The sequence below is a fragment of the Salvelinus namaycush genome, chromosome 1 (assembly GCF_016432855.1).
Source record: "Salvelinus namaycush isolate Seneca chromosome 1, SaNama_1.0, whole genome shotgun sequence".
Lineage (NCBI taxonomy): Eukaryota > Metazoa > Chordata > Actinopteri > Salmoniformes > Salmonidae > Salvelinus > Salvelinus namaycush.
Window position 1 is genome coordinate 64795909 of NC_052307.1, and position 18425 is coordinate 64814333.

At 44.9% G+C, this 18425-nt stretch overlaps 1 protein-coding gene across 2 annotated transcripts in view; it reads right to left on the reverse strand.

Moving 5' to 3' along the window:
- Positions 1–18425, reverse strand: part of LOC120047305 (transcription factor 12-like) — a 95344-nt gene that overhangs the window by 41472 nt on the left and 35447 nt on the right. For both annotated transcript variants that reach the window (XM_038992839.1, XM_038992831.1), the window contains exon 6: positions 312–376. In XM_038992839.1, the coding sequence (XP_038848767.1) occupies positions 312–376 (65 nt within the window). The remainder of the gene's footprint in view (positions 1–311; positions 377–18425) is intronic.

An 18425-nucleotide genomic window follows, 5' to 3' on the forward strand; every position in this document is an offset into this window, starting at 1 on the left:
GTTCGCTTCATAAACCATCTCCGGTGCAAATGTTCCTTTTCACTATAATTATACTACCAACAAAGGCATTTTATCTGATGAGCTGGACATGCCAATTAGTTTTAACAATGTATTGAGAATGCCCAAACAAGGAGAATTAAACAAGCAGAGTTCACCACACTATATTTACATTATAGTCATTTAGCAGATGCGCTTAGCCAGAGCGACTTACAGTAGTGAGTGCATACATTTTCTTAGTGGTACCTGGTTACAAGCGCCATGCTCTACCAACTGAGCCACACGAAGCAGTAAATAGCAGATATCAAACTTACCTGGCAGCCAGACACGCCAGGCTCTCTCCCATAGGCTGGAAATTGAGCCCTCTCTGCTGATTTACCTGTGGAGGCACAGAGAAAATTTTAGACAAAAACCATTGACACTACATCATGGTCTAGAAATCATCGTTCTTATTCATTGTGTCTTGAAATAACAAGGTAATATCCTAATTCACTTTCACACTTATACAGGTCACATATGATGCCACACATTAGGACATAAACCACCGCTCCATATCATAATGCAGATCTGTACAAAATGTTATGTAGAATACGTATTCCTTAAGCTAGAAGAGATCCTCCTAGACAGAGTTGCTCCATCAGTGTCACACATTTGGTGTGCAGCACTCCTCCTGAGAGAGACGCTTCCCGGCAGCCGTCAGGAAAACAAATAAAACACACGACGCACAACGCACATGAATCATGCTCCTCACAATATACTAAACTCAGCACTTTTACCCCGGCGGAAAAAAACAAGAGGTTCCTACAAGGAAATGATAAACAACTTTAACCACATCGTACATTATTTTTGTCAGACTTTCAAACATTGCAAGCACCAGACGCAGCACTGGAACAACATTGGGTTTACTCTGGGGAAAAGGTAGATATTCTAGTGAGTTTAAAACTTGCATAGCCAGGTGATTCTGTTACGCTCTGACTGAACAGAACATCATACTGGCATGCCCAGGTGAACAGAGGCACATGTTGGAGGATTCACATCTCTGAGTATTGCTGCGGGGCACAGTCGTACTGCATCTGCACACAGTCTCCAGAGAGCTTGAGAGGAAGCTGCCGAAATCAGGTAAGGTGGTTTAACTGACAACGCTGCTTCCCTTTCAGTAGCAACACAACTCATTTGATATGATATAACATTTCTGGGTTAGCTCTCTCGCAAAGGAAGGAGCATTTAGTTGTGGGTTAACTACATACCCTGAGCCACCGCAGAGGGAGAGAACATCTGTCTTGGCTGACTAAAAAAGTTCTACCTGTTGTTTTTTTTACATTTCCTGAGCTGCACATCAGCCTCAGGGTGGTTTGGTCTCCATCAGTATCACTAAGTCCCCTTGTCTCCCCCCTGTGAGGAGATGCTCATGTCCACAGTGAAATATTCATCCCCAGCATGTGTTTTGTCACACACTCTCTGTCCACCGTGAATAATTGATGGCTGAGTGTTATTGTTTCTCAGGAAAACTTCCTCTCTCTCCAGGTCTGGCCCTACCTAAATACCTACCTACCTGCCAGGGAGAGAGGTAGCTAGCTAGCGGCCAGGCAGGCAGCTCTCCTGAACCTCTGGAGCACGACCCGGCCAAGCCAAGCGTTGTAACACGCCCAGGGACCTGAGCACAGTCAACAACGCTGCAGTTCAGCCCAAACCGAGGGGAAAACATCCCTGAGGAACCCAACAGTAAACAGGCATTTAACTGTTTAGCGTGCCGCCACGCATGATCACACAGCGCTAAGAGCGCAGCATTGGTAAACAAAGAGATGTTCCCATTCTGATGTCACTGCACTTACCAGCACACCCCTGTGTTTACCACAGCAACATGTGCAGATACAGAGTATGATAACAATACTGAGATATAGATACATTTATTTTGAGATAGAGATATCTATCTATCTATATATATATATATACAGTTGAAGTCGGAAGTTTACATACACTTAGGTTGGAGTCATTAAAACTCGTTTTCAACCACTCCACAAATTTCTTGTTAACAAACTATAGTTTAGGCAAGTCGGTTAGGACATCTACTTTGTGCATGACACAAGTCATTTTTCCAACAATTGTTTACAGACAAATAATTTCACTTATATATATATATATACTGTATCACAATTCCAGTGGGTCAGAAGTTTACATACACTAAGTTGACTGCGCCTTTAAACAGCTTGGAAACTTCCCGAAAATTATGTCATGGCTTTAGAAGCTTCTGATAGGCTAATTGACATAATTTGAGTCAATTGGAGGTGTACCTGTGGATGTATTTCAAGGCCTACCTTCAAACTCAGTGCTTGACATTATGGGAAAATCAAAATAAATCAGCCAAGACCTCAGAAATAAAATTGTAGACCTCCACAAGTCTGGTTCATCCTTGGGAGCAATTTCCAAATGCCTGAAGGAACCACGTTCATCTGTACAAACAATAGTAGGTATAAACACCATTGGACCATGCAGCCGTCATACCGCTCAGGAAGGAGACGCGTTCTGTGCGAAAAGTGCAAATCAATCCCAGAACAACAGCAAAGGACCTTGTGAAGATGTTGGAGGAAACAGGTACAAAAGTATCTATATCCACAGTAAAACGAGTCCAATATCGACATAACCTAAAGGCCGCTCAGCAAGGAAGAAGCCACTGCTCCAAAACCGCCATAAAAAAAGCCAGACTACAGTTTGCAACTGCACATGTGGACAAAGATTGTACTTTTTGGAGAAATGTCCTCTGGTCTGATGAAATAAAATTAGAACTGTTTGGCCACAATGTCCATCGTTATGTTTGGAGGAAAAAGGGGGAGGCTTGCAAGCCGAAGAACACCATCCCAACCGTGAGGCACGGGGGTGACAGCATGTGTTTTTATTTTTAGGGGGGAGGACAAGACAAAATACTAAAGTCTGTACATCAAAAGGAAAACCCCCAAAAATAGCGATGATTCAAATGCTAACCATTATATTTTATTTTTTCAAATTTTTCCAAGCATACGTTCAAATATAATACCACACAGTATATTTTGGGGTGAGGTTGTACATTATAGATAGAAATGCTTTCAGTGGGTAATGTAGAAACCTTTCAGTGGATCATGTAGAAACCTTTCAGTGGATCATGTAGAAACCTTTCAGTGGGTAATGTAGAAACCTTTCAGTGGATCATGTAGAAACCTTTCAGTGGGTAATGTAGAAACCTTTCAGTGGATCATGTAGAAACCTTTCAGTGGATCATGTAGAAACCTTTCAGTGGATCATGTAGAAACCTTTCAGTGGATCACGTAGAAACCTTTCAGTGGATCATGTAGAAACCTTTCAGTGGATCATGTAGAAACCTTTCAGTGGATCATGTAGAAACCTTTAAGAATGTTCCAGTTTGAAAGAAAGAACAGGGTGTCAAAGAGAAGCTTCTGTAGAAGATCCATAGGTGCTCAACACACAAACACAAAGATTAGAAAACAATGTGGGCTCGCTCATAACATACAGTCATCTATATGATGAAAGCCTCCAAAAAGGAATATGGGGGAGAAAAAGTGTCTTGGAATGTCAAATATCAACAATGTAAGACAGCCCAGCTATTGCAATTGCAATTTGTTTAAGTGTTACTGGCGAGTGTTTGTGCCAAGCAGGCTGCTAGCTGCGACGCTGATGTTTGCGGAACCGGTGCCAGCTAGCGCAGCTGTGAGGCCACTGCCCCACCCCCGTCGCCCACCCACCCCAACCCTCACTCACCCTCCACACCCCTCTCTCTCTCATCCATGAGCCAAATGAGTCACTCGGAGGAGAAGGATGCAGTGGGCAGTGGCAAGGGGAAGGGCCAAGTAGGAGCGTGGCTAGAGATTAACTTCAGGATCTGGTGTAGAGGTCACTGATTAACAGGGTTCTGGGCTCGGCTCGCCTGCCTTGCTGCCTGCCTGATGCGGATGCTCCTCTAACCCCTGTTTTATCTAATCACATCCTCCATCTCTCCTTAGCACTGCTAGAGGAGTGACAGGCTAGAGGGCCTCTGTGATCAATAACCTGCCTGGCCCAGCACTCCCCTCTGTCTCCCCCTGCCTGTCCCCCTGGAAGCCACCAGCAGGCACTTCCCCTCCGTAATAGGACACATCATACATTATAGAAACCCTCTGACTGGGATGATTAATGGAGCCAAATCATCACACTTAAGAGCAGAGCGCATGTGGAGTGTGATGTGTTGGTCGAGGACACAGTACAAGACCTGGGAGAGAGACTCTCACATGCCAGTGGCTGAGGGGAGGCAGACAGCCAGGGCAGGATCACTGTGCTTTGATTGTAGAGGGCACTGCTGCTGCTACCGCCGAGACTGCTAACTCAGCCATTTAGAAACTTGGTTGAAGGAACCTTGGCTCAAGGAAAACCCAAGGAAGTTTTCTACAATACTTGTAGAATAATACGCCTAACAGAAAAGTAAAAGGTAGACTGGCTAGCGTTCCATCAAAGAGCACCTAAACTCTATGGCCTGGCTGTCTTGCCATGAAAGTTAATCCAGGAAAACATCAGAATGAATAGCAATTTCCTGCTAATAGGTACTTTCAAGGGTATCACTCAACGTTTTTTAAACCACTAATCATGTGAAGTGATGGAGAAGTTGATCACAGGTCTGGTGGATGTGTGTTCAAGATGCTGAAGCAGTGAAGAACAAGTGATAATAAATCAGGTGGAACAGATTGGCACTTAGGTTTTTCTTCTAGAGCCGAGCGAGCACCCAAATTAGCCCGACAAATACACCCTCATCACAACACAGCGCTCTCCTCTGTCTCTAGCAGACATAACTCAATCTGAGGAGAATAGGTCCCCGTAATAACCTATATTTACAGAGCCAGAACATGACTCGAGCCATTAAATCTTAATTCTCCTTTATGAAGCACTGAAGTCTGAAACAAGACCTCATCCATCAAAGCCCACTAACGTTGTGAGCGAAAAGAGGAACGAAAACCATGAGAACAAGAGACCAATTTCACCAGAGGAGTCGCAGGCCTGACACTTTCCAGGGCATTAGCCATGCTGTTTATTATCTCCCCAAGCAGGCCTGTCTTATCACAGCCAGCCTGGCATTCACAACAGCAGCGCTAATATCATTATTACAAGATTTGTTCTGAGCAGGTGCAGTCGGTCTACAGAAAGCAATATTCTCTCCAACTGTTTCATTTTTTGATTCTTGTCTGTGACAGTTTGTATTTTGTATTTTTTTAATACATTTTTGTACTTCCCTAGACTACAGTGTGTGTTGATGGATAGGATGGTAAGTAAATTCATCATTCTGCTAGCGAGGAAGAAGCTTGGGCTGTCCAGGTGTCCATCAAGAACAGTGTTGACACCGGCGCAGACGCAATCCCCCAGACACATGATGCAAAAACAACAAGAATAAACCGGCTTAATTACAGCCATCACAGCAGATGATCTAAATATAAATGAAGTCCACTGGGACAGACACCTTGGATAATACTGTGGCTCCTAGCCAAATCAATAGCACTGATGACACCGGCTCAATATGAAAATCAATTTGAACGCAAAAAGGCTTCCTTCAATTCTGGCATACGACTAACACTGTCTGAATGTATACGTATCACAATATACATGTGGCATTTTGAATGGCCATTATGATTATGATCGCCTAAAGTTGAAAACAGTTTTGACATTGAATGCAATGTAATAGAGGAGTTGCGAATCATTATGTTGAACAGTTACCATCAATACCAAAAATAGAACAGATATGTCTATGTTAGTGTGCAGCAGTGGAGAAATTGATTTGCCCTCCACCCTACAATTCAACCTTACTGAACTGATTGACTTCCTTAGATAGGGTATAATGAGTGTGTGAGGTATAAACAGCATCTGCAACATGAAATATTGAAATGAAATTGGGATGCAGCTCAGAGACCTCAGAATGAAGGCATTGTGAAGAGTCATTCACAGTATGGCTCCCTATTGATTGGAGCATGGAGGTGCTGTGCAATGTGCCTTGTTTTGATACTCTGGGAGGTAGTGATCTAAGCATCTCTAGGGATCAATTCAAAACCCCAGCTACAAAAACAGCCAATTAGTGAGCTCTGCTCCGCTCTGCTCTGCTCCGCTCTACAGCATCTCCGATGCATTCCTACCGAGGGCCTCTTTGTTTTTCTACACTGAGACCCCTCGACTCGCCTCGCTGGTAAGGAAGGCACGGACCAAATAAAACAAACACACAACACAGAATCAAATCAAAGTTTATAGGTCGTGTAAACAGATTTGCAGATGTTATCACAGGTGCAGCGAAATGCTTATGTTTCTAGCTCCAAAAGTGCAGTAATACCTAGCAACAAAACAGTACACATAATCAGTACACATAATCAAAAAGTAAATATCAGAACAAGCTATATCTGAACATAAATATAAACATATATACACTGGGTGTATAAAACATTAGGAACACCTTCCTAATATTGAGTTGCAGCCCCCCTTTTGCCCTCAGAACAGCCACAATTCGTCGGGGCATGGACTCTACAAGGTGTCGAAAGCATTCCACAGGAATGCTGGCCTGTGTTGACAACAATACTTCCCACAGTTGTGTCAAGTTGGCTGGATGTCCTTTGGGTGGTAGACAATTCTTGATACACACGGAAAACTGTGTAGCTTGAAAAACCCAGCAGCGTTGCAGTTCTTGACACACTCAAACAGGTGTGCCTGGCACCTACTACCATACCCCGTACAAAGGCACTGAAATCTTTGTCTCGCCCATTCACCCTCTAAATGGCACACATACACAATCCATGTCTCAATTGTCTCAAGGCTTAAAAATCTTTCTTTAACCTGTCTCCTCCCCTTCATCTACACTGATTGAAGTGGATTTAACAAATGACATTAATGAGGGATCATAGCTTTCACCTGGAATCACCTGGTCAGTCTATGTCATTGAAAGAGCAGGTGTTCCTGTGTTGTACACTCAGTGTATATACACTACATGACCAAAGGTATGTGGACACCTGCTCGTCGAACATCTCATTCCTAAATAATGGGCATTAATATGGAGTTGGTCCCCCCTTTGCTACTATAACAGCCTCCACTCTTCTGGGAAGGCTCTCTACTAGATGTTGGAACATCTCTGCGGGGACTTGCTTCCATTCAGCCACAAGAGCATTAGTGACATCGGTCAGGCCTGGCTCGCAGTTGTAATTCCAATTCATCCCAAGGGTGTTCGATGGGGTTGAGGTCAGGGCTCTGTGCAGGCCAGTCAAGTTCATTCAACACCAATCTCGACAAAACATTTCTGTATGGACCTCGCTTTGTGCACAGGGGCATTGTCATGCTGAAACAGGAAAGGGCCTTCCCCAAACTGTTGCCACAAAGTTGGAAGCACAGAATCGTCTAGAATGTCATTGTATGCTGTAGATTTCCCTTCACTGGAACTAAGGAGCCTGAACCATGAAAAACAGGCCCAGACCATTATTCCTCCTCCACCAAACTTTACAGTTGGCAATATGCATCTGACAGGTAGAGCTATCCTGGCATCCAGTAAACCCATTCGTCCGTCGGACTGCCAGATACTAAAGCGTGATTCATCACTCCAGAGAATGCGTTTCCACTGCTCCAGATTCCAATGGCGGCGAGCTTTACACCATTCCAGCCGACAAATAGCATTGCGCATGGTGATCTTAGGCTTGTGTGCGGCTGCTCTGCAATGGGAAACCATTTCATGAAGCTCCCCATGAACAGTTATTGTGCTGACGTTGCTTCCAGAGGCAGTTTGGAACTCGGTAGTTGATTGTTGCAACCGAGGACAGACGATTTCAACGCACTACATGCTTCAGCATTCAGCAGTCCCGTTCTGTGAGCTTGTGTGGCCTACCACTTTGCGGCTTAGCCGTTGTTGCTCCTAGACATTTCCACTTCAAAATAACAGCACTTACAGTTGACCGGGGCAGCTCTAGCAGAGCAGAAATTTGACGAACTAACTTGGAAAGGTGGCATCCTATGATGGTGTCACGTTGAAAGTCACTGAGCACTTCAGTAAGGCCATTCTACTGCCAATGTTTGTCTATGGAGATGCCATGGCTGTGTGCTCAATTTTATACACCTGTCAGCAACGGGTGTGGCTGAAATAGCCGAATCCACTAATTTGAAGGGGTGTCCACATACTTTTGTGTATATAGTGTATATATATAAATGGTGTGTATATACAGTATGGACAGAATATGAATAGAAAAGTTGTGTACAGCAGTAGTTATATAGAATGAGCCATGACTAGAATACAGTATATACATATAAAGTGGGTAAAACAGTGTGTAAACATGAGGAAATAGAGGGTAATGCTAAAGCCAAATGAACAGATCATACATCTGTTCCCCCCTCTTTCTTTTCAGTGTGTGCTGTGCCTGTGAAGTAGCCCAATCCATGCTCCTGTCCCTGCGTTAGGAGTGCTAGCCAAGAACCTCCTCGCAATCCATTATCGCTGTCAAGTTAATGTTCCATGTTGAGCCATATGGCAGGGCTAACACACGCAATAAAATAAATTCCTTGAACTTGTTACAATCAGCACTTTCATCTGTCCAAAAAAAAAACATTAACAGATTTACACACACAGCTCGCTTCACGTGCACGAGCATTGCAAAATAAATGTAAACATACATGTTATTCAATTATTGCACCCACACTGCTCGTGCGCGCCAACGAGCGTCTGTTTGCCAAGCGCTAAAATAGAAGTCAGTTCTATTTGTGACGCTGAACGCGGTGCAAGTCCTGCCTCTCCCATCTCCTCATTGGTTTATAGAAGCAGATACCCACGTGTCATCTCCTCATTGATTATACCCACGTGGGTAATTGAAATATGAACTGAGTTCAGTCGGTCGTCGTGGTAACTATGAAAGTTAGATGTCAATTGCCATATAAAGTCTAAAGAAGAAAAAGCCTGGAAGGAGGAGAGATGACTAGAAACGATTTGGTTGACCGTTTTATGTGTGCATTAATTGTCGGAGTAGAGGACCTTGTGCATTTCAGGTAAAATAACAACTCAACGTTTATATCCCAGGACAAATTAGCTAGCAACTGCAAGCTAGCTAGCTAAATTGCCATAAATGTTTAATGCTTTTCGACCTGTCCCCAAATTAATATAATTGGTTCAGAGTTTGTTTTGATATTTCAACATGCGTATTGTGATCGCATTTGGTGTGGGGGGACAAAATCAAATTGTGCACATAGCGTATGCTTGCGGCCGGTTTGGGTACGGTGTTATTGTGTTTGCTGCATTTTCTGTTGATATTCATGACAAAAACAGGAAAGCCGACAGGAAAAGAGAGAGACAGGGGGTGAAGAAGGGGGGGACTCAGGGACCTACAGTGGGAAAGTAAAACATAGGAAATTGATTTTAGACCACGTACTACAGAGCAGCTCAATTTCCACCCTGATATTCTACAATAACCCTGTAGTGGAAAGTTCTGGTCTCTTTGAAAACCTTGACATAAAGCACTGCATTGGGCATGCTCAGTAGCTCCCAAACACAATCCACTGGCAGGCGTGACATTACAGCCATGAACAAAGCAGCACACCCACTCACTGGTTTCCCTGGCTTTTAAAATGGAGCCTTTAGTTTCCTTCTCTCAAGTGTTTGTGTACATCCATCCTGTTGCAGGCGTTTGATGTATTCGCCAGGTTGTGTTTGACAGTAAATAAAAGCTGTGCTGTGAGCTGGGGTTGTGGAGAGGTCAGCAGGGTGGTAAGGGTAGTACATCAGCACCTCCTCCCTCTCTGATGTAGCAGTCAGTGCCCACAGCCCAGCCAGCCCAGTCCACATACCAGCAAGGCAGAGGCCCACACTGGGCGCACAATAAAGCTCTGGGGAAACAACTCTCTCTTCCCACCCTGAGCTCAGCATCAATTTCTGTTAATTACAGCCTTGTCAGCAGCAGCATTATTCAAACAGCCAGCACAAAATGTTAATGAGTTCTTTTGCATATTTATTTTTTCCTTTGTTGAAATGTCATTGATTATTACGTTCTACGATGATGAATGCCTTCGCTGATGTGCTCTGATATGTAATTAGTCATTAGGTGGAATGAATAGATCAATTAAAAGAGAGGGACCGGGATTAAGAATAATCAGAATCAAACGAGGAGGAATCTAAGTAGAGCAAAATGAAACAGACTTGTTAAGGTGAGTCATGCTCGACAAAATGAAAAGGCTCTCTTTTAACAGCAAAGACAAGCTTCCTCCATCTCTCTCAAGTTCAGGATGGGAGGAGCATGAAATGGTTTTTAATCATGACAAGGACTCTAAATATTCAGCTGGATCAAAGACGACCTTCATTATAACACACAGCTTTTAGCCTTGAAGTATGCCTTTCAAAATGAAGTACTACTGCCCCTCTGACTACCTAGAGACAGAAGGGATTTGATTCCCCTGGTGGTCTGTTCCTGTGTATAAGAGGAGAGGTGGATTTCCTGATTGTATTTATCCCAAATACCCCCAACCCCCACCACACAGGATAATCAGACAAGAAGCTTGGTCTATTTGATTTTTCTGCGTTGGTATAAAGCAAAAAGGGGAGGGAGGAAATGTTTTCGTTTTGCCTTTCCCATTTTCGGAGCCTCACTATCCTCCAGCCAGTGCTTGCTATTCACAGGATGAAAAAAATGCATTACTGCAGACCAGATGGGAACATTCCACATGACCAAACCAATCAATCACCTTGGTGGGACGCAGGTGCGACACAGCCGTGCTGCAACACACCATTTCACAGTCTATCGGGCACAAACACATGGCCACCAATCAATGGCACCCCGAGGACCCGCGAGAAGGGGGGCGCCTCCCCAGCCCTACTGGTTCATGGCTGATGACTTCATAATCACGCATCCATTCTCTCAGCGCAGGAGGGCCATGAGCTACCTAACAACCTCTCCCACCACGTGGTTCACACTGACGCTGTGATGGAGGCCACCACAGTAGGGTCACTAACACACACGTAGTCACACCCCTATCAGACATGCACATGTGAGACGGCCATGTTAGGGCAACAGGAGCATCAAGGGAAAAACAAGAATACATTTAATAATCCATGGAAAAGGAGGGGAGAGAATTCTTGCATGTCCCTGGATGGATATTATAGTACAGTCAGTGTGCCACATCAAAGTGTGTGTGTGGACGGCTGGTATTAGATGCCAGGCAACTGTTAAACAATGAGACATCAGAGGATCAGAGATGAAGGACCAGGAAGGATAACACAGGTCAGGAAGTTTGATCCAGCTCTTAGTCACGAAGCACTTCGGGCATATTCCCTTTCACAGAAATCCCAGAGACCCAAATGTCCAGGGTCCAACAGAACAACCCAAAAACTAAACAGCCATATAGAGAGGGTGGTCAAATGGGACCAGTCCTTTGATAATCGTTTCAGAGCTGTGTGTGTGTGTGTGTGTGTGTGTGTGTGTGTGTGTGTGTGTGTGTGTGTGTGTGTGTGTGTGTGTGTGTGTGTGTGTGTGTGTGTGTGTGTGTGTGTGTGTGTGTGTGTGTGTGTGTGTAACGTGCGTGGTAGGCATTTAAGAGGTCTCAGTTAAATTCTCTGAGTTGACTAAGCATTTAATTCCCCACCTCCATCTCTCTAGCAGCAGCGGGGGGGCTCCAACAGGGGCTGAGAGAGGTGGATAGAAGGAGAGGGGGATGAGGGGAGGAGGGGGATAGAAGGAGATGGGGAAGGAGGGGAATAGAAGGAGAGGGAGAGGAGTGGGGATAGAAGGAGAGGGGTAGGAGAGGAGGGGGGATAGAAGGAGAGGGGTAGGAGAGGAGGGGGATAGAAGGAGAGGGGGAGGAGGGGATAGAAGGAGAGGGGTAGGAGTGGGATAGAAGGGGAGGAGGGGATAGAAGGAGAGGGGGAGGAGGGGATAGAAGGAGAGGGGGAGGAGGGGGATAGAAGGAGAGGGGGAGGAGGGGGATAGAAGGAGAGGGGGAGGAGGGGATAGAAGGAGAGGGGTAGGAGTGGGATAGAAGGGGAGGAGGGGATAGAAGGAGAGGGGGAGGAGGGGATAGAAGGAGAGGGGGAGGAGGGGGATAGAAGGAGAGGGGAGGAGGGGATAGAAGGAGAGGGGGAGGAGGGGGATAGAAGGAGAGGGGAGGAGAAGAGGCTGAGCTTGGGCAGGGGAAACAGGGGACATTCTGCCAGACATTCAGCCAGCTCTCTGTGAAGGCTCTTATTGAATCACAGGTCAGGTGTGGCAGAGTTTACGCTATTTCATGCTTTTTAGTGTTTTAGCATGCACTTAGTGTTTGCTCCAGTTCCCCTGTTTCTGTGGCTAAATGAAACCTACAGAGAGAACAGATAGATGCAAGGTTAGAGCTCATGTAGGTGGATGATCATTTATATAAAAGACAACCTATCATGTACAGTTAATGAAACATAACAAAGGTGAGTTCACAATGACAAAGAGAATGGAACCAGATCTGTTCCCAGGTAAATATAAATGTTCCAGCTGAAACACAGGATTAATATCTCATTAAGTCACAGTGCTCCAGGCTAGGACGGGAAGCAATGAATAAAATAAGATATATGTGTAATGAAAGATTTAATATGGATGAACAGGGACAAAGTGGGGGGATTGGTGTGTGTGTGTGTGCTCAGTGGAGGTGTGTGTGTGTGTGTGTGTGTGCGTGCTCTTTGCCAAACCCTGCAGGTTGGATTATATTACACAGGCAGGGTAATGACGCTGTGGATTCCCTACGTATCCTGGGAGGAGAGGGGATTGCGCTACCCTGCTCCTGGGACGAGCACGTCTGAAAACTAACACGATTACATTGATTCATTTGCTACATTCATTTCTCTCCATGAATTGGATCCATGGGGGAATGGGGGTGGATATTTTTAGGGGAGGCTGTGGCAGGTGCTGCGTTTGCCACCTGAGGTCCCTGGGCCAGGTGTGTGTGGTATGTGTATGGTATGTGTGGAGCGTGTGGTATGTGTGTGGACTGGAGTGTGTGAGGGCCGGAGTAGTGCACCAGCATGGCTCTGTAAGAGCACAGGGCACAGACACACAACTGGCTCCACCACTCTAAACATGACTTGTATTTTATAAAGTCCTATGAATTGAATTGGGTTGACTCATCCCAACAAGGCCTTAAACACAGATGTTTATGAATGGTGTGTGATCACACTGTCAGTCTGGGTTATGGGACAAAGTCAATTATTCCTGCTAGACTCCTCGAAGAAACAACTGTAGCGCAGCCTGTATGCTCTCAAGGTTACATCTGCAAACTCAGAAGGACAGTGCCAATGACAGTGCCAGCAATACAGTGCTGTGAAAAAGTATTTGCCCCCTTTCTGATTTTCTCTATTTTTGCATATTTTTGATACTGAATGTTATCAGATCTTCAACCAAAACCTAATATTAGATAAAGTGAACCTGAGTTTACAAATGGTTGTGATGGTTTGGGGATGCTTTGCTGCCTCAGGACCTGGACGACTTGCCTTAATAGAAGGAACCATGAATTCTGCTCTGTATCAGAGAATTCTATAGGAGAATGTCAGGCCATCAGTCTGTGAGCTGAAGCTGAAGCACAGCTGGGTCATGCAGCAAGACAATGATCCAAAACACACAATCAAGTCTACATGAAAATGGCTAAAAAGCAACCAATTTTAAGTTAGTCCCAATTGAGATGTTGTGGCAGGACTTGAAACGAGCAGTTCATGCTTGAAAACCCACAAATGTTGCTGAGTTACAGCAGTTCTGCGTGGAAGAGTGGGCCAAAATTCCTCCACAGCGACGTGAGAGACTGATCAACAACTACAGGAAGCGTTTGGTTGGAGTCATTGCAGCTTAAAGTGGCACAACCAGTTATTGAGTGTAAGGGGCAATTCATTTTTCACACAGGGGTATTGGGTGTTGCATAACTTTGTTTATGAAAGAAATGAAATAAGTTTGTAATTGTTGTATTATTTGTTCACTCAGGTTCCCTTTATCTAATATTAGGTTTTTGTTGAAGATCTGATAACATTCAGTATCAAAAATATGCTAAAGTTGAGAACATTAGAAAGTTGCAAATACTTTTTTACAGCATTGTATCTCATGTAGAAATATAGCATCTCATCAAACTGTATCTCATGTAGAAATATAGCATCTCATCACACTGTATCTCATGTAGAAATATAGCATCTCATCACACTGTATCTCATGTAGAAATATAGCATCTCATCACACTGTATCTCATGTAGAAATATAGCATCTCATCACACTGTATCTCATGTAGAAATATAGCATCTCATCACACTGTATCTCATGTAGAAATATAGCATCTCATCACACTGTATCTCATGTAGAAATATAGCATCTCATCACACTTTAAAGGGCCAATCCGGAGTTCAAACAATGGCCACATCACCACTTGTTATGGTTCAAGCTGAGGCTTGAAAAATATAACCACTCTCACATTCATAGACAGAGCTATGGAGGCAAGGACTGACTAGACATGAGATCAAAATGATCGTTTTAACCATGTTTTAAAGCAATACAGTTTTTGTTTACATTAACTTTGTTTACAAACATTGGAGTAAATATTTTGGATATAATGTATGTAGCAACTCCGGATTGGCCCTTTAATTAATGAGGATCACCTCAGTAAAAAGTTCTCAAGGCTGGTCTCCCTGAATAGCGAAGAGCCATCCCAAGCTGTACCTAAAAAAGCCATTGTTGATGGTTTGTGTAAAACTGCCTAGCCTTGCCCTTTCTCTGAATCAAAGGACATGTGAAACCTCAGACTACCTCAACTCACGCAACACAGAGAGCTCAGTGCAGTACTTCAGCATTACAACTCTGCTACTGACCTGGCTGGACAGGGAGCATGGCAAGACTCTCCCTCAGGGAACAAGATAGAGCACAATGCCAGAGACCAGCGGACGGACGGACATATTCCAACAGATATATGGAGGTACAGTAGCCAAGAGTGTGTCTGTGATTGAGATTCAGTGCAGTAGTGGAGACAGGAGACTTGAGCTGTTCCACTGGCAGCATTCCTTCCTAATGAATCATTGCCCTTGAACTTTGTGTTTTCATTTAACAATCACTAACATTTTTATTGGCGTCAGCTGCCAGCTAGTGTAAGGGGAGAGTAAATCTACAAGAGAGAGAAAGGGGACAGAGAGAGAGAAAAAGGGAAAGGAGAGAGAAAGAAAGAGAGAGAGTATATGAGGGATAAAGAGGGGCGTGGTGGGGGAGGGGAGCGAACAAAGGGGGCTAAGGGAGGGAGAAGGGAGGGAAAGGGATGTGGTCGAGAAAAGAGTGTGACATGGACAAAGTACAGCGAGATAGAGAGAGAAAGAGAGAGAGAGAGAGAGAGAGAGAGAGAGAGAGAGAGAGAGAGAGAGAGAGAGAGAGAGAGAGAGAGGGAGAGAGAGAGGGAGAGAGAGAGAATGCCTAGTCTCTGCTAAAAGTATGGATGCTTTCCAATAGTGATTGTAGGAAGATTCTTTAGATGTGTGTATAAAGGGATTGGCTAAATGCTGGCAGCTCATGATTCAGTCGTCAAACCCTAGTAAGACACTGCCTCCACTATTCTGAAAATCCTTCCTTGCTGTAGATGTAGTATCTCACATTTGAGCAATGCACCAAGCTACGCTTTTTGATGTGTCATTTAGCATTACAGAGATTTCTATGGGAATAGGCTTGCCTGACTTTAGGTGGGCTTTACAGGAGTGGGTTGGCTTTGTCACCAAGGGAAACAGCAGACACAAGGTAGAGGAGTCGTGGAAAAGACAGGATGTGAATTACTGAACAATCAAACGCCCATATATTTCATGAAACGGGAATGAAAAGAAGAGCTGGTTTTACTGAATTCTTATAATCCACAGTCAAACCAACACCAGAAATATTTCACGATGATGTACAGTATGCTGTGCTGTCAGAATCAATGAAGGTGAGGTGACTATCATGTACAACATGATATAATATTACATGCAGTGGAAGAGGAGGATATTTCCAGATGTTCCTGGACTGATTGGCTGGACCTGTAATTACTGTCATCGCCCCTCCGCTGCTGCAGCTGCCCCTCAGCGACCTGTTACATCACCTCACCTCTCCCCTGGCCCTTCTTGGACAGGTAGCCCCCTCTGCAGCTGGGCTGGGCAACGCCTCACTGGCAGCACTGGGGCCAGGGCCTGAGGAGGGCAGGGACCGGGAGGGGGTGAGTGGGGCGGGGAGGGGGCGTGGGGGGATGTGGAGGCGCGGGATGGAGGAGAGGGATTTGTGCCCTTTCAGCTCGTCTTCAGCTCTTCACGCTCCACTGAGCACAGTAACAGATAAGCGCACCCTGCAGCTCTGCATAATGACCGGCTACATCCACTAGACTACAGCGCACCACACCTCCTCTCCCCTCGCCTCCCCTCTCCTCCCTCTCCACCCTCTTTCTTTCTCCTCCTCTGCTGGCCTGACACATAGAATAACACCAGACACATTCAAAGATTTCCAGAAAAACAACCCACAAAAAAAATGTATTCACCTATTGTTTAGTACCAGTAAACAAATCCCAAGTAGCAATACATATCCTTGAAATGGTTGCAGAAATGTGCTCTCACTATGCTAAGGCCTTGTGCCTTCACACAAGAGTGGATTCATTACAAACCAGTCTTCTCTCCTCATGTGGACCAAACCAGTGGAGTAGACAAAAGGATAATATCATCTATTCCATCTCTAGTTCAGTTGAGCTAACAGTGAGTATGGTTAAAGGACCAACCACCACAATCACTCACAGTCCTTAATGATCTGCTGTGACTCACACCTGTGAATACAGCCCACCATCTGTGTGTGTGTGTGTGTGTGTGTGTGTGTGTGTGTGTGTGTGTGTGTGTGCGTGCGTGCGTGCGTGCGTGCGTGTGTGTGTGTGTCTCCACACTCAAAAGGCATACCAGTGCCCCCTCCTCCTCTAGCGCAGAGGCTGCAGAGGTTGGGCAAATTTGAGCGTAACCAGGCGAAATAGAGAAGAGAGAGACAGAGAGAGAGAGAGCTGCAATCAGAGAGAAGGGGGGGTGCAGGCAGGAGCGAGTGAGTGACAGACGGAGGAGAGGGAGCAACCTTGGCAGCACCTGTGACCCACAATGCAGAAGTACCCGGGTGAACACCTGAGCAGCACCTGGCCGCAATCACAGCCTGGGTCGGGGGAGGGGCCCTCGCGGGACAGAATGCGAGCACACCGACACCTGCACCAGTTAAACACGCTCGGGATGCTAGCGCCATGTGGGATTTGGCTCTCCATGATAAGCCTTAAGGAACAATTAAAAACAAAAAGGAGAAAAAGACACTACCGAGGCACTGAGAGAGATTGATTTTTCCCCCGCTGCACAAAAGGCAGGGAGAATACATCTTGGCGCTGTCATGGCCCCTCTTATGCACATAACCCTAGGCAACAAAATGCTCTGAACACTTTGCATTGTCACTAAACGACTGCATCATTTCATTTCCTGGAAACCCATTACGTTTCATAAAAAGGAGATGAAAAACAGATGAGAACAATTCTTCTGTGCACGGAGAATTCATTTAGCAGAAAGCAGAGGGAGAAGAGAGGAGAGAGAGGAGGAGAGAGAGGAGGGATAACTGCAGAACACTCTGCAGGCTGGCAATGAGGATGCAAATCTCAGAAACTAGTGCTGCATGGGCTCCACAATTATTTTCCTGGTGACAGCAAGCATTACAGCTTTAATTACCCAGATAAGGCAAGCAGCACATACTATTCTTGGACACTGTTCAATTTAAACTGTGTGATATTCATCTGTTCCAAGGATACTGAGCAATGCTGCATTTAAAAAAGGTGTACTTTCATCCACATTGAAATTGTTGTATGAAAAGCACTGATGCACTTGGATACATGGTCACAGTGGTCTTGGACACACTAACAGGGGTTGGCTGGCCTTCAAGGACAGATTGTGAATTAAACTCTGTCTTCACTGCTCTCCTCTCGTCCATCTATCAACAGCAAAAGCATGTCAGTCTGGACTTTTCCTGAGCATATACACAGACTTTAAGACTGGTCCAAGGCCTGGCTGCTTTTTATGTTGTGTAGCTATGGAGAAGGCCTCACATTTTCAATAAAGGAGACTGTGGAACCTAGTCTCCACATATTCTGGTCTGAAAACTAAAAAGCACTTACCTCCAGGGAATTATATGAAGGAAAAAAAATGAATCGACATAGAGAAAACACTTTCTATGAAAAAAAAGTATTTTTCATCTGTTACAGATCAATTAGGGTTAGGAGTCCAACGTACTTGGTGACGGTCCCAGTGGTATCAGATGGAAACCCCAGTAACCACTGTCTCTAGAGGAACAGGCAGAGAGAGGAGCTGGGCCCATATTAACAAAGCATCTCAGAGTAGGAATGCTGATCTAGGATATGTTCATATAATCTTATTCATCATGATCTAAAAGGCTAATCTGATCCTAGATCAGCAC